Raw genomic sequence first — 14,901 nt, forward strand, 5'->3', positions numbered from 1 at the left:
AAATTTTTTTTTGTAGAGACAGGAGTCTCACTATGCTGCCTAGGCTGGTCTTGAACTACTGGCCTCAAGCAATCCTCCCGCCTCAGCCTCCCAGAGTGTTGGGATTACAGGTGTGAGCCACTGCTCTCAGCCTTCATTGACAGCTTCTAATCAGAGGCATAACATGGTCAGATTTATATTTGTTGGTAGGATAGAAGACTAAAATCAATAACACTAGCCAGTAGGCTGGATATACAATCTCTCTTGATAGCTGTGGGCATTTGGTTTCAGGGTCTTGCAGTTACCAAAATGCAGGATGCTCAAGTCCCATATATAAAATGGCACAGTATTTGCATACGATCTACCCATATGCTCACATACCCTTTTAAAAAATTACTTATTTTTTTTTTAAGAGATGAAGTCGAACTCCTAGTCCCAAGCAATCCTCCCATCTCAGCTTCCCAAGTAGCTGGGACTATAGGTGCATGCCACTGCGCTGGCTCCCATATACTTTAAATCATCTCTAGATTACTTATAATACCTAATACAATGTAAATGCTACGTAAATAGTTGCACTGAATTTTAAATTTTGTATTATTTTTTATTTGATTAAAAATATTTCTGGTCCATGGTTGGTTAAATCCATGGACGCAAAGCCCATAGATACAGAAGGCACCCTGTGTGTGTGTGTGTGTGTGTGTGTAAATATATACGTGGATAGGAGGCCTGAGGTAGACGTTTTACCTGTAGATACAATTTGGCAATGTTTGCAATTACTCAGGGAATCTGTTGAGTGAAAAGAGAATTGATGTAAGCTTGCGAACCAACATTCCTTAAACAGCGGGCAGAGAAAAGGCAGCCCTGGAGGAAACCAAAAGACAACAGCAGATGGGGAGAAGAGGAAAGAGTAGCGTTACCGGGAGTGAAACGAATAGAGGAGGAGCCGGCGAGGATCAGAGGGAGGGACAATTGTGTGGAATGCGGTACAGAGGTCAGAAAAGCGTCCATTTCATTTGGCGGTAGGTGACCTTTCCCAGAGCAGTTTCGGTGTTAGTGGTTCAGGCGGGAATTCCAATGCAAGAAACCAGCGAACGAATGAGAGAGTGAGTAGGGAAAGTGAAGGTGAGTAAGTTAGCGAATTAGCGAATAAATCAAGTCTGTGCCCTCTCTTGCCCGGGGGATTTCCAGGGCCAATGTCGCACTTTGGTGCGGAGGAAAGGCCTGGAAACGGCTCGGGGTGACGCCTAGGAAACTGTCAGCCTTGCAACCCATAGGCGCAGCCCCAAGGTCAGGGTCACCTCGAGCTTCCAGGCAACTCGTCACCTTGACGACCAACTGAAAAAAACCGGAAGGGATGGAAGCAGCGGATCATCTCGCGATATCTGGAACGTCTGCGCCGGCCTTCGTGACCTAGGACTTGTTTCCAGCTCTCGCGAGACTTGAAGGGGTCGGAGCGCGGGGGCCGGCCGAGAGGAAAGCTGGAGGCGCGGGTGGGGAACATGTCGGAGTCGGAGCTCGGCAGGAAGTGGGACCGGTGCCTGGCGGATGCGGTCGTGAAGATAGGTAAGGGGCTTCTCGCCCCTGCGGGCCCGGCCGGTAGCCGAGCTGTTGGCTGCAGGCTGCGCTGCCCCGGAGGAAGGAAGGAAAGCCCCACGGGAGGTCAGGCCGCTCGGCCTTTTCCGGCCCCTCCGGCCAGGGCGAGCCGCCCGTTCCCAGGCGGGCGGTCACTCGGGCGGCGCACACAGACCCGAGGAGCCGGAGCAGCCGCCTGGGTGCGGGGTGGAGTTGCAGACCGGAGGAGGTGGTCGGGGTTGGCAGGTGTCAGGACAGTCGCAGAGCTCTTGAGTGGAAGCCAGTGTCGGGGCACACACTCGTGCCGGAGCCGCGGGGTTCTCCTCCTGGGTGGTGCATCCCCCGGCACGCGGCGGGGTACCGGCTTAGGAGGCCACGCTGCTCCCCCGCGGAAATCGAAGTGCCTTCTGCAGAAGGTCACCTGGAGCATTTCATAGACACCGCCAGGTCCTGATGCGAGTTGCTGTCATTTCCGACTTGCCACCTGATTTGTTTGAGTCAGAGTAGTCTGGGGCCTGAACTTAAGAGACAGAGAGGTGATGATCTGGAGAGAACTGCGCTGAAAAGTAAGAAGTTGTTCACGTTCAGTCCTTAGTGGGACTCTGCGTAGTCCTTTAACACGTGCTCAGTGACGGCACAAATTATGAAGTCACTGTAAGGCGGGGAGGAGAGAGGAAACTCGTTTATTGAGCGTATATGGTCTTCATTGTGCGAAATAATCTTTTTACAGGCTATGAAATGGAGTCAGGTGAAGGAATTTGCCCACGGTCACAGCTAACAAATGGCAAAATTAGGGATTTAACCTAGGTTTTCTGGGGTCAAGTCCCATGCTCCTTCTTTGGTATTAATTTTTGTTACCCAAATGTGATGTTTTTGTGTGGTAATCTTAGGGTATTTAAGAGGATTTAGGATTGTGTCTTTGAATGAAAACATTGAGGAATAAGATTGTAAGCTCCATGAGAGCAGGGATGTTTTCTGGTTTAGTCACTGCCCCATCCCCAGCCCCTGAAAGAGTGCTTCATAAAAGTTGTTGAGAGTGAGTCAATAAATGAAACAGCTTATCAGTTAACATTTCACCTCTGAATTCAGCACTTACAGTCAAGTGATTTGACGCAAGTTATTTAACTTTTCTGTGCCTGATTCCTACTTGGAAATTGGCAGTAATAATTATTACTATCTCATAGAGTCGTTGGGAGGATTAAATTAGTGAATTCGTGTACAGGCTTGAATATGGATCACTTAGGAATGGGTCATTTTGGAAGCGACTAAACAGCCACTTTTGTTTTGTTACTGTTAACAGCTTGCAGTTCAGAGAGAACACTTAACACCTAGATATGAAATGACCAAAGTAGTTACTAGGCAATGTCATGTAGTTAAGAAACGGCTTTGAGCTGGGCGAAGTGGTTCAGGCCTGTAATCCCAGCACTTTGCGAGGCCGAGTTGGGAGGATTGCCTGAGATCGGAAGTTGGAGACCAGCCTGGGAAACAAAGTGACACCCTTATCTTAAAAAAAAGAAAAAGAAGATGGGGCTTTGGAGGTAGACAGAGCTGAGTTTGAATTATCCACTCTCGCTCTTCTCGCCCATCCTTACTAATTTTGTAGCTTTGGGTAAAGTCTCTTTCTCATCTACGAAGTGGTGATAAAAAGAAATTTACCTGAAAGTATTAAGAAAAGTAAAGGCCAGAAAAATACATAAGCTACTTAGCACAGTGCCTGGCGCTTTATGTATACAGTAAACGGTAGTCATAATAACTGGGTTTTAAAGTTTTTTTTTATGTATTTTGTTTTATTTCTATTTATTTTTAATTAACTGACTTTTTGTGTAGAGACAGGGTCTCCCTATGTTGTCCAGGTTGGTCTCTTAACTCCTGGGCTCAAGCGATCCTCCTGCCTCAGCCTCCCAAAATGCCAGGATTACAGGCATGAGCCAATGCGCCACACTTAAAATAGTTGTTTTTTTATTTTTTGAAATAGGATCTCTCTCTGTCACCCAGGCTGGAGTGCAGTGGTGGGATCTCGGCTCACTGCAACCTTCGTCTCCTTGGGCTCAAGTGATCCTCCCACCTCAGCCTCCCAAGTAGCTGGGACTATAGGTGTGCGCCACCATGCTCAGCTATTTTTGTATTTTTTGGTAGAGACGGTGTTTTGCCGTGTTCCTCAGGCTGGTGTGAAACTTCTGGGCTTAAGTGATCTGGCCTCTTCAGCCTCCCAAAGTGCTGGGATTACAAACTTGAGCCACTGTACCCAGCCAGTGGTTGTTGATACTAATATTATTGTGCTACTCAAGACCACGTGAGGCAGTGAATAGTGTCACTCTGTCTCTCACGCGTGGAACATTGGTAGGAGTGCGTCATATACACGCGGAGTAATTAAATGAGGCAAGGTAATGTACGATCTCAGGTATAAGTTGAAATGAATGATTCAGACTCTTGCTGTAGGTTTGTATATTAAGTGACTGAAGGGATGGGCTGAGGTCATTCAGTAAGACTCTTATTGACCTTTGTAGAATGGCTTGGGATTGAATAGTCAGGTAGGATGGAAGAAGAACTTGACAAAAGCCAAGTTGGATTTTCATGAGGAGTAAATTGAAGCACACAGAGGTTAAATAGCCAGAAGTGGCAAAGCTGGGGTTAGAGCCCAGACATCCTGATTTCAGTGCAGAGAGGCTGGTTTAGGTGGAGTCAGAACTGTGAAATGTCTTAGAGATATTCCATTTTATCTTGGAGGTGTTTGAGTTGACTGTTGACTTTTTCACATGCATTCTGCATATTCAACACCTCTGCCTTAAAAATCTATTGCTTCCAGGGCTCACTAGGCATAGGCTGGTGGGTGATCATGGGATGGTTTCGAGCAACAAATATTTATTGAGCTATGTGTCAGTCAGCAGGCAACTAGAGAAGCATAAGACATTTCACTGCCCTCAACAGGGAATTGATGTAATATATTAGGTTGCCATTTAAAAAAAAAATTGGCAAAGACCGCAGTTACTTTTGCACCAACCTAGTAAATGAAATTTTAGTATGATTGTTCTGGCAGAATGAATTTGGAGCAGAGGAAACTAGCAGTACTGTGATTGTGAGGTGATAAAAGTCTGACCTGTTAGACTGGAATAAATGGGCATATTTGAGAAATTTCAAACTTTTTCCCATCTGTGACCTAAGGGAGTTGTCCTGTCGGGCTGAGAGAGACGGCAGAAGAGAGAAGCAGCAAGGGAGGCTTTAGTCTGAGTTGTCTTTGAGACGATGAAGGTGGACGCTCTTCTACAGTGAATGTGTTGCTTCCTGTTTTCTCTGGGTAGTGAGGTTCTGGAACTCTTTAAACCTCATTGGCTGCTTGCTTTTCTGGTATTTCAAAATGGAGATAGAGACTCAGGGAATGGCAGCCTGTGGTAATATAGGTAAGAGGTTTGGTGGAAGATACAGACAGGAAGAAAAGGCCAATGCAGGCTTTCCGCTCCATCTTTATAATTTCTTTGTGGGTTTTTGTTGTTTTTGAGACAAGGTCTCATTGTGTCATCCAGTCTGGAGTGCTGTGGTGCAATCACGGCTCACCACAGCCTCGACCTCCAGAGCTCAGGCGATCCTCCCACCTCAGCCTCCTGAGTAGCTGGGACTGTGGGTATGCACCACCACACCTGTTTAACTTTTGTATTTTTTGTAGAGATGAGGTTTCACCATGTTGCCCAGGCTGGTCTTGAACTCAGGGTCCAAACAATCCACCTACCTTGGCCTCCCAACGTGCCGGGATTACAGGCATGAGCCACCACACCTGGTCCATCTTGATAATTTCATACTCTGTCTTGGTACAGACTGAAGGGAAGCCATGGTGAATGCACAGCAGCTTCTGTGAGTCCTTCTCTGTTTGGTTGTCTTATACCTAAAGTGTTTTGCTTCCAGGGTTCACCAGGGTTATTTTCCCACTAGTTTGCTGTAAGATGACTATTGTAATCACTCGTGTTTAGCATAGGTGTTGTATAGCTGAGTTAAATAGCTTTCTTAAGCCTGTACTTTAGGGAGTGGTCGCTTAAAAAAGTATTCTTCAAGGATCTTTTCTCCTTGAAGCTTGAATCTTAATAGAAACTTACCGTATGATTTTGTCCTGTAGGAAGAGATACATTTATTTATAAACACTCTTGCCCCCATTACTGTCTTAAGAAAAGCAATTCTAGGCCAGGCACAGTGGCTCATGCCTATAATCCCAGCACTTTGGGAGTCTGAGGTGGGAGGATCACTTGAGCCCAAGAGGTCGACACCAGCCTGGGCAACATAGTTAGACCTCATTGCTGCAAAAAATATATATATTAGCTGGGTGTGGTGGCATACACCTGTGGTACCAGCTACTTGGGAGGCTTGAGCCTAGAGATTGAGGCTGCAGTGTGCTGTGATCACACCACTACACTCCAGCCCGGATGACAGTGACAGAGCAAGACCTTTTCTCAAAAAAAAAAGAAGAAGAAGAAAAGCAGTTATATTTTACCTGTTTATTCGGGTTTTAAAACCTCTATTTGTTTTGTATCAAATAGTGTGGAAGAATAGGTGATTTCTAGTATGGTTTGAACTGATAAATTAAGCTCATGGATCCGAAAACAACAGCAAAAATTAAAACCCGTGTCTCTCTCTTCGTGGAAGGCAGGTCTGAGTGATGAGCACAGTGGGCCCTTACTTGTTTTGTTACACATCCACTTCTCTTTTTTCCACTCTTTCAGCCCTTGTTCCTTTCTTTTTCTTTATTCCTGTCACATTTTTACACTTCTTTTTGACCGCTATTGTTATTCCTGCCACTGCCACTACATACATTGCCTAGTTCATCTATAAAGTTTGACATTGATAGGTCTTTTTTCCTTAGTAACCCTGTTAGCATTTAAGAAGTTCCTAGGTATTCTGTTTATTCTTTATCACATCATTTTTCTTAATAGCATGTTTCACCATTTGAAATTTGTAGTTGGCTTCTTTACTTGATTGTTCCTTCTCCCTGGAATGTAAACTTCATAAGAACCGAAGGCTGTTGCGTTCACTGTTGATCCCTTAACCCCTGGTTTAGAGGAGGCATACAATAATTATTGTTAAATGAATGACATGTATTGCTGAGAATTGTGTAGATTGTTCTCTGCCCGTATTTGCTTCTTAGAGTGTGTTTATTAACTGAATGAATTAGTATTTAACTGAAAAACTCCAAGTAAAGTAGATTTCTGCCCGTTCACATGTTTGATCATGTATCCTTGTGTTCTGGGGACTTATACCAACTTTTAATTTCATCTGGGAATGTAAATTACTGTCAGTAGATCTTAATAATAAAGTAGTATTAAAAATATTTGGGAATAGTCAACTGAGAAACATAAACCAGAGAGCACTTTTGTATTTAAACAAGTAGAGGGATGATGTTGGTTTAAGGGGTAGTGCCAAAGCCTTATTGCAGGAAATTAAAAAGGAGTGAAGAATATTACATTTTATGAATGGCATGTTCCGTTAGTTTTATGTGAATGCGTCATTAATGGGTTTTGCTTATTTTATGGATTTATTTTTAAGTTTTATCAGATTTATTAGATGCTCTGGCTTTCTTTATCCACTCAGTTCAAGGGCTGTGTTGTTTATTTTCCTTGTATGTATGGATAATCTGTCTTAGTGCCCATGAGCATGAATCAGCCACACATTTCTTGTTAGTGAGACTAGAAGGCATAGTGTCTGATCAACAGAGGAGACTTTAAATCGTTCTGGTCTCCACAGACCCGATGTCCTCAGCTTGGGCTTGTCACCCTGGACTGGATGGGAGGTTATGTCTGTTTTCAATTTCCCAAGGAAAATAAGATTTTAGGAGATGAGAAAAGTCAGACTTCCAGGGGCTGCTTCCCTGTGGTTTGAGAATTTATGAGTCCTGCAAGTGTGGGTCATAGAAGCACTAGGCCGGGCACGCTGGCTCACGCCTGTAATCTGAGCACTTTGGGAGGCCGAGGCGGGCAGATCACCTGAGGTCAGGAGTTCGAGACCAGCCTGGCCAACATGGCGAAACCCCGTCTACTAAAAATACAAAAAAGTAGCCGGGCGTGGTGGTGCACACCTGTAATCCCAGCTACTTGGGAGGCTGAGGCAGGAGAATGGCTTGAACCCGGGAGGCGGAGATTGCGGTGAGCCAAGATCCTGCCATTGCATCCCAGCTTGGGCAACAAGAGCGAAACTCCGTCTCAAACATACAAACACAAAACAGAAGCAGAAGCACTCTCATTGCCCTCAGAGTTCTGTTACAACTTACTCTTCTTGAATGCCGAAGGCTTGCACTGGCAGGCCAGGGACCTCTTGACCAAATTGATGTTGCTCGTGTGACAGTGACCAGTCCTCAAACTGTGGATTTGCCAGAGGACACTTTGAGGAAAATCTGATTCCAGCACTTCCTGGATTCATGCGGAGGTCCTGGGAATCCTTAGTGTGACTTGGAAAGCTTTAAAATTGGCTGTGTCCCTTTTCTCTTCGTTTTGCTCCAGTGTGAGACCAGAGTAAGGAATATCTAGTCTTACTGATCCATGTATTGGCCTAGAATTCTAGTTTATTCTAAAGGAAGTCAGGTTGTGTGGCAACTCTATTTTAGCGTTTGAAGAAATTCATTGAATGGTAAGCTGAAGAGTGACATGGTTGGAATTTTTGATTTCAGAAAAATCTTTGATAAGAATGAATCAAGGGCTAGCTAGGATGAAGGCAGGGAGGAGATGTCATGGTGGAGGGAGAGGTCGCCCAAAGCTGGAGAGTTTCCTGGAGAAGGCTGTCCTGGCAAGCCAGGTGTGTCTAGCACAACAATGATTTCCGTTATCTTAGTAGCAAGGAAAAAGGCAAGTCACGGACATTTTCAAACAGCCTTAGAATGTATTCAGTTCAGTGAACTGTAGTGGCGGACACAGGCATTTTGTTTTTCTTTTCCTCATTTTTTTTCATTTGAAATAAATGTACCAGTAAATACCTCTCAGCCTCAGTTTTCTTATCTATAAAATGATAGTACTTGCTGCAGAGGGTTGTTGCAAGTGAGGATAAAATGAGATAATCTCTAGAGCAGTTAGGACGTTGCCTGTACTTAACTAAATATTAACTGGAGGCTGGGTGTGGTGGCTCATGCCTGTAGTCTCAACACTTTGGGAGGCTGTGATGGGTGGATCGCTTGAGGCCAGGAGTTTGAGACCAGCCTGGCCAACAATGGCGAAACCCAGTCTCTACTAGACGTACAAAAAAATTAGCTGGGTGTGGTGGTACGTACCTGCAGTCCCAGCTACTCGAGAAGCTGAAGCATGAGAATCGCTGGAACCTGGGAGTTGGAGGTTGCAGTGAGCTAAGATGGAGCCACTGCACTCCAGCCTGGGCAACAGAGCGAGACTCGGTCTCAAATAAATAAATAAAAACTGGAGGTTGTTACTGAAGAGTGGAGGTAAAAGAGTTAAAATAATTAACACATTTACCCTGATCTTGGCTATTGTGGGTCGTAGGTGGGTCTTATTGTGGGTCTTGGCTACTGTGGGTCTGACAATCAATATTCTAGTTTATATATGTCATAGTAATCATTAATGTATACTTCTTGAAACAGTTTAATACCGGGTATTGCAGTAACCCTTGGCAGGGGGTGGCACACAGGTGAATAGGCACTGGCCCTACCCTGGAGGAGCTTACTACCTTGAGGAATGTGAAAGGGACGAGGGATATTTGACCCCCATTTTGGAAAAGATGCAGACATTTAATAGGTGGACCAGGTGTTTCAAGCCTTCTAAGTGTCCCAGGGGAGAGGGATTCTTTGGTTCCTTCTGGGAATGATGAGAATGACCATCACTTATTGAGCACTTAACCGCATGCCAGGCACAGTGCTAAGCATGTTATGTTTTACATCGTTATCTCATATCCTTGTAAGGTATTTCTCCATTTTTACAATGGAAGCTCACGGTGGCAGAATCCCTCCTTTAAGATCACAGGGGCTACAGCTGCAAGGGTAGGAAGGTGAACCCCATTCTTGTAGCTATCACATGCTAATGCAGGAGATTTTATCCTTTAGGGGTTAGAGGACTTATGTGGGGGGAGGGAGGGCAAAAGAAGAGGCAGGAAAGGCGGAAGGGTGTAGGAAGTTACAGGGATTTTAAAAACTATTTTGTTGAGATATATTTCATGGCACAAATTTTCCTATTTAAAGTGTACAATTTTAGTTTATTCACCAAATTGTGCAATTATCACAATCTAATTTTAGAATATTTTAAGCTTCCCCCAAAAGAAACACTGGACACAGCTGCTCCTATTCCCAAACTCTCACCAGCTACCTTAGCCCCAAGCAACCACCAATTTACTTTCTGTCTCTGGAATCTCCTATTCTGGACATTTTACATGAATAGAATGATATAATATGGAGTCTTCTGTATCCGGCTTCTTTCACCTAGGTAGTGTTTTCAGTACTCGTCCTGCTGTTGCATTTATCCGTTCATCACTCTTTTTTTGCTTCCGAATAATGTTGTGTGGTATATTTGTACTACATTTTCTTTATCCATTTGTCAGTTGGTGGACATTTAGTTCGTTTACACTTTTACATTTTATGAATAATGCTGCTGTGATCAAGTGTACACGTTTTTGTTTTGTTTTGAGATGGGGTCTGTGTTGCCCAGGCTGGTCTCAAATTCCTGGGCTCAAGTGATCCTCCTGCCTCAGCCTCCTGAGTAGCTTGGATTACAGGTGCATGCCACAGTGCTCAGCCCCCCAATTTTTATGTGGACATGTTTTCATTTCTCTTGGATATATACCTAGGAGTGGAATTGCTTGGTTGTGTGGCAATTCTGTGTTTAGCATTTGAAGAAATTCATTGAATGGTAAGCTGAAAAGCGACATGGTTGAATTTCTGATTTCAGAAAGATCACTGAAGTGATGAGAATGAATCAGAGAGTGCTAGGATGCGGGGGCAGGGAGCTAGCTTAGTATATTATTGCAAATCTTGCCAAAGATGAGCTGATCAAATGAGGGGAAGCATGAACTAAGATGGGAGCAGCAGGAGTGGAAAAGAGAGATATAATGATGCTAGTACAGAGGTTATATTTACAGAACTTGAAATGCAGGCTAAAGAGTGGGAGGAGTCAGGTGGTGCCAAGCCTACATAAATGAGCATGGTAATGCTTTTGACAAATAGAAAAGGCAAAGAGGGGAATAACATTTTGTAGTTTCTTAATTTCTAGTGTGTCTTGAGATAGGTCTCTATATGCAGCTCAGTTAACAGAGATGAAAGTTACTGGTTTGTCATGCATTCATCTTCATGAAAAGAAAGGATTTGGCCTTGCTTCTTCCTTGTTAAGAAAGTATATGGCCAGGGCTGGGCACGGTGGCTCACACCTGTAATCCCAGCACTTTGGGAGGCTGAGGAGGGTGGGTCACCTGAGGTCAGGAGTTTGAGACCAGCCTGGCCAATATGGTGAAACCCCATCTCTACTAAAAATACAAAAATTGACTGGGTGTGGCAGCGCATGCCTGTAATCCCAGCTGCACAGGAGGCTGAGGCAGGAGAATTGCTTGAACATGGGAAGGGGAGGTTGTAGTGAGCCGAGATCAGGCCATTGCACTCCAACCTGGGTGACAGAGCAAGAAGGCTCTGTCTCAAAAAAAAAAAAAAAAAAAGAAAAGAAAAAAGAAAGTAGGACAGTAAAAGACTTAGCAGCTGACTTGCCTTAAAATTAACCAGCAGATTTTATGTATTTGTTCAATAATCAAGTATAGTTAAATTGCTTGAAGTCATTTTAATGTTTAAAAAAATACTAAAAGAGGCCATTGAATAGTCATGGAAAAAGAAAGCAAATTATTGTTTTTCTTTAAGTATCAGTTCATCTGATAGATGTGGGTTACCACAAAGCATTGGTGGCTCACCAAAAATTGCCTGTTGGTAGCCTGTGTTTGCAAACTGATACCTCTCTATTTCATGGAGTGATATCAATTAGGTTATACTTAAATACTTCAAAGGCTTTTGATTGTTTATTGGTTTGGGTTTTAAATTAGTACATGTTAATTGTTGAATTGGGTAGCCACATTTTGTTTGTCTTATGTATATTTAAACAATGTGACCAAAAATACTTTTTCCATTTGCGGCGGCCATATGAATAATGGAACATTGTGACCTTCTAGAGAAGTATTTTCTGTTAGTATTACAGAATAATGTAATTAGGTGCTATATGGAACTTGAAAACATACTTAAATTTTTGTTCTGGCTGTGGTTTCGTGCTTTCCTAAAATGTGGCCTGTAACAGTTTATTAGTAAATACGCTGAATTGCTTTCTTTGGCAAGTGCATTTCGGTATTGAATCCAAGTAAAAACACAAATATTTACTTATAAAAGTCATTTGGTGTAGTAATATTTTTCCTATGGCCACTGACCCACTAGTGAAATGTTAGGGCATTGCTAGATTGGATCCTGTTTATTTAAAGGCCAAGAGAGGGAGAGAAAGAGAAAGCTAACATTAATCGAATGCCTATTATGCCATCATATTTGGTACACTATTATCTCTTTTTTGCTTTCCCAGCAACTTGGGAAGTTTATATTCTCTCTGTTTTTCCAGCAAGAAAAGTAATGCTCAGAGAAGTTTATAGAAATTGAGAAGCTGATTTTTAAATCTCTGAAAATGTAAACAATCCAAAATAGCCAAACCAATTTTCAAAAAGAACAAAGTTGAGATTCTTGTATTAGCTGATTTTAAGGCTTACAGTAAAGCTACAAGACAGTGTGGTGGTGGAGAAGAGCTGCACATATAAATCAGTAGAATAGGATAAAGTCCAGAAATAGACCCATACATAAATGGTCAATTCATTTTTGACAAGGCAATTTAATGGAGAAAGGAAAATATTTTCAGCAAACCATGCTAAAACAACTAGGTTTCCATATAGAGAAAAAAATGAGCCTCGCTTAAAAGGATCGTAGACCTAAATATAAAAGCTAAAACTGTAAAACCTATAAGAGCTTTCCAGTGTGGAGTCTGGAGACAACGTGCAGAAATGGCATCTCGAAAGGGGAAGGAAAAGAAGGAAGAACAGGTCATCAGCCTCAGACCTCAGGTGGCTGAAGGGGAGAATATATTTGGTGTCTGCCATATATTTGCATCCTTCAATGACACTTTTGTCCATGTCATGGATCTTTCTGGCAAACAAACCGTCACCATGTGACTGGTGGGATGAAGGGGAAAGCAGACCGAGATGAATCCTTGCTATATTGGCCACCCAGGATGTGGCCCAGAGGTGCAAGGAGCTGGGTATCATTGCCCTACACATCCAACTCCGAGCCACAGGAGGAAATAGGACCAAGACCCTTGGACCTGGGGCCCAGTTGGCCCTCAGAGCCCTTGTCTGCTCTGGTATGAAGATCAGGAGAATTGAGGACGCCACCCCCATCCCCTCTGACAGCACTCACAGGAATGGGAGTTGCCGTGGTCGCCGTCTGAACAAGACTCCTCAAAATATTTTCTGTTAATAAAATTGCCTTCATGTAAAAAAAAAATAAAGTAAAACCTGTAAGAGAAAATCCTTTGTGACCTTGGGGTCAGAAAAGATTTTGGGGGATACAAAAAGCAGTTTCAAAGAAAACTGATATACTGGATTTGATAAAAATTAAAAACTTTTGCTCTTTGAATCGCACTATTAAGAAAGCAAAAAGGCATGTGTCTTTACAGCAGCATGATTTATAATCCTTTGGTTATATACCCAGTAATGGGATGGCTGGGTCAAATGGTATTTCTAGTTCTAGATCCCTGAGGAATCACCACACTTTTTTCCACAATGGTTGAACTAGTTTACAGTCCCACCAACAGTGTAAAAGTGTTCCTATTTCTCCACATCCTCTCCAGCACCTGTTGTTTTGACTTTTTAATGATCGTCATTCTAACTGGTATGAGATGGTATCTCATTGTGGGTTTGATTTGCATTTCTCTGATGGCCAGTGATGATGAACATTTTTTCATGTGTCTGTTGGTTGCATAAATGTCTTCTTTTGAGAAGCGTCTGTTCATATCCTTTGCCCGCTTGTTGATGGTGTTTTGTTTTTTTCTTGTAAATTTGTTTAAGTTCTTTGTAGATTCTGGATATTAGCCCTTTATCAATTTATTGTGGCACTATTCACAGTAGCAAAGACTTGGAACCAACCCAAACGTCCATCAATGACAGACTGGATTAAGAAAATGTGGCACATATACACCATGGAATACTATGCAGCCATAAGAAACGATGAGTTCATGTCCTTTCTAGGGACATGGATGAAGCTGGAAACCATCATTCTCAGCAAACTGTCGCAAGGACAAAAAACCAAACACTGCATGTTCTCACTCATAGGTGGGAATTGAACAATGAGAACACTTGGACACAGGAAGGGGAACATCACACACTGGGGCCTGTTGTGGAGTTGGGGGAAGGGGGAAGGATAGCATTAGGAGATATACCTAATGTAAATGACGAGTTAATGGGTGCAGCACACCAACATGGCACATGTATACATATGTAACAAACCTGCATGTTGTGCACATGTACCCTAGAACTTAAAGTATAATAAACAAACAAACAAAAAAAGAAAACAAAAAGGCAAGCCACAGAATGGGAGAATATACTTGTAATACACATGTCTGATAAAGGGCTTAGAGTTCATAAAGATCTCATAATTTTAAGGTTCCCCGGCCCCCACAGACTCAGGGTCTCACATGTTGCTCAGGCTACTACTTCTGGCCTCGAGCAATCCTCCTGCCCCAGCCTCCCAAAATTCTGCAATTTAAGATGTGAGCCACTTTTCCCAGCTTTTTTTTTTCTTTTTTTTTTTTTTGAGATGGGATCTCACTCTGTCACCCTTGCTGGAGTGCGGTGGCACAGTCACGGGAGCCTCAGCCTCCCGGACTCATGATCCTCCCACATCAGCCTCCTGAGTAGCTAGGACTACAGGTGCATGCTACCACATCAGGCTAATTTAAAAAAAAAATTTTCTTTAATCATAAGAAGACAACAACACATGGGTAAAATTATACCAGTGGTGGATAGGCACATGAAAAGATACTTAACATCAGTGGCTGTTAGCGAAATGCAAATTAAAATCATGAGATATACCTACACACCCATTAAAGTAGCTAACATTTTTAAAACCTGCCAATACTAAGTGTTGATTAAGCTGTGAAGCAACTGAGACTCTTATACGCTGTTCATGGGAATGGGAAATGGTAGAACCACTTTGGAAGACTGTTTAACCGTTTCTTATAAAGTTAAACATATGATATAGCCATTCTACTCCTAGATGTTTACCAAAGAGAAATGAAAACGTATCCACACAAAGACTTACACATGAGTGTTCATAGCAGCTTTATTTGTTTTTTTTTTTTTTTTTTTTTTTTTTTT

General features: G+C 42.9%; 1 protein-coding gene and 1 pseudogene across 3 annotated transcripts in view; both read left to right on the forward strand.

The window, feature by feature from the left end:
• Positions 1–1,417: 1,417 nt before the first annotated feature.
• Positions 1,418–14,901, forward strand: part of MINOS1 (mitochondrial inner membrane organizing system 1) — a 32,448-nt gene continuing 18,964 nt past the window's right edge. For both annotated transcript variants that reach the window (XM_025385492.1, XM_025385485.1), the window contains exon 1: positions 1,418–1,542. In XM_025385492.1, the coding sequence (XP_025241277.1) occupies positions 1,479–1,542 (64 nt within the window). In that variant the 5' untranslated portion in view covers positions 1,418–1,478. The remainder of the gene's footprint in view (positions 1,543–14,901) is intronic.
• On the forward strand, positions 12,503–13,014 carry LOC112624644 (annotated as a pseudogene). Its single transcript, XR_003119451.1, has one exon. The product of XR_003119451.1 is annotated as a 40S ribosomal protein S14 pseudogene (transcript).

This window comes from Theropithecus gelada, chromosome 1 (assembly GCF_003255815.1).
Source record: "Theropithecus gelada isolate Dixy chromosome 1, Tgel_1.0, whole genome shotgun sequence".
NCBI lineage: Eukaryota > Metazoa > Chordata > Mammalia > Primates > Cercopithecidae > Theropithecus > Theropithecus gelada.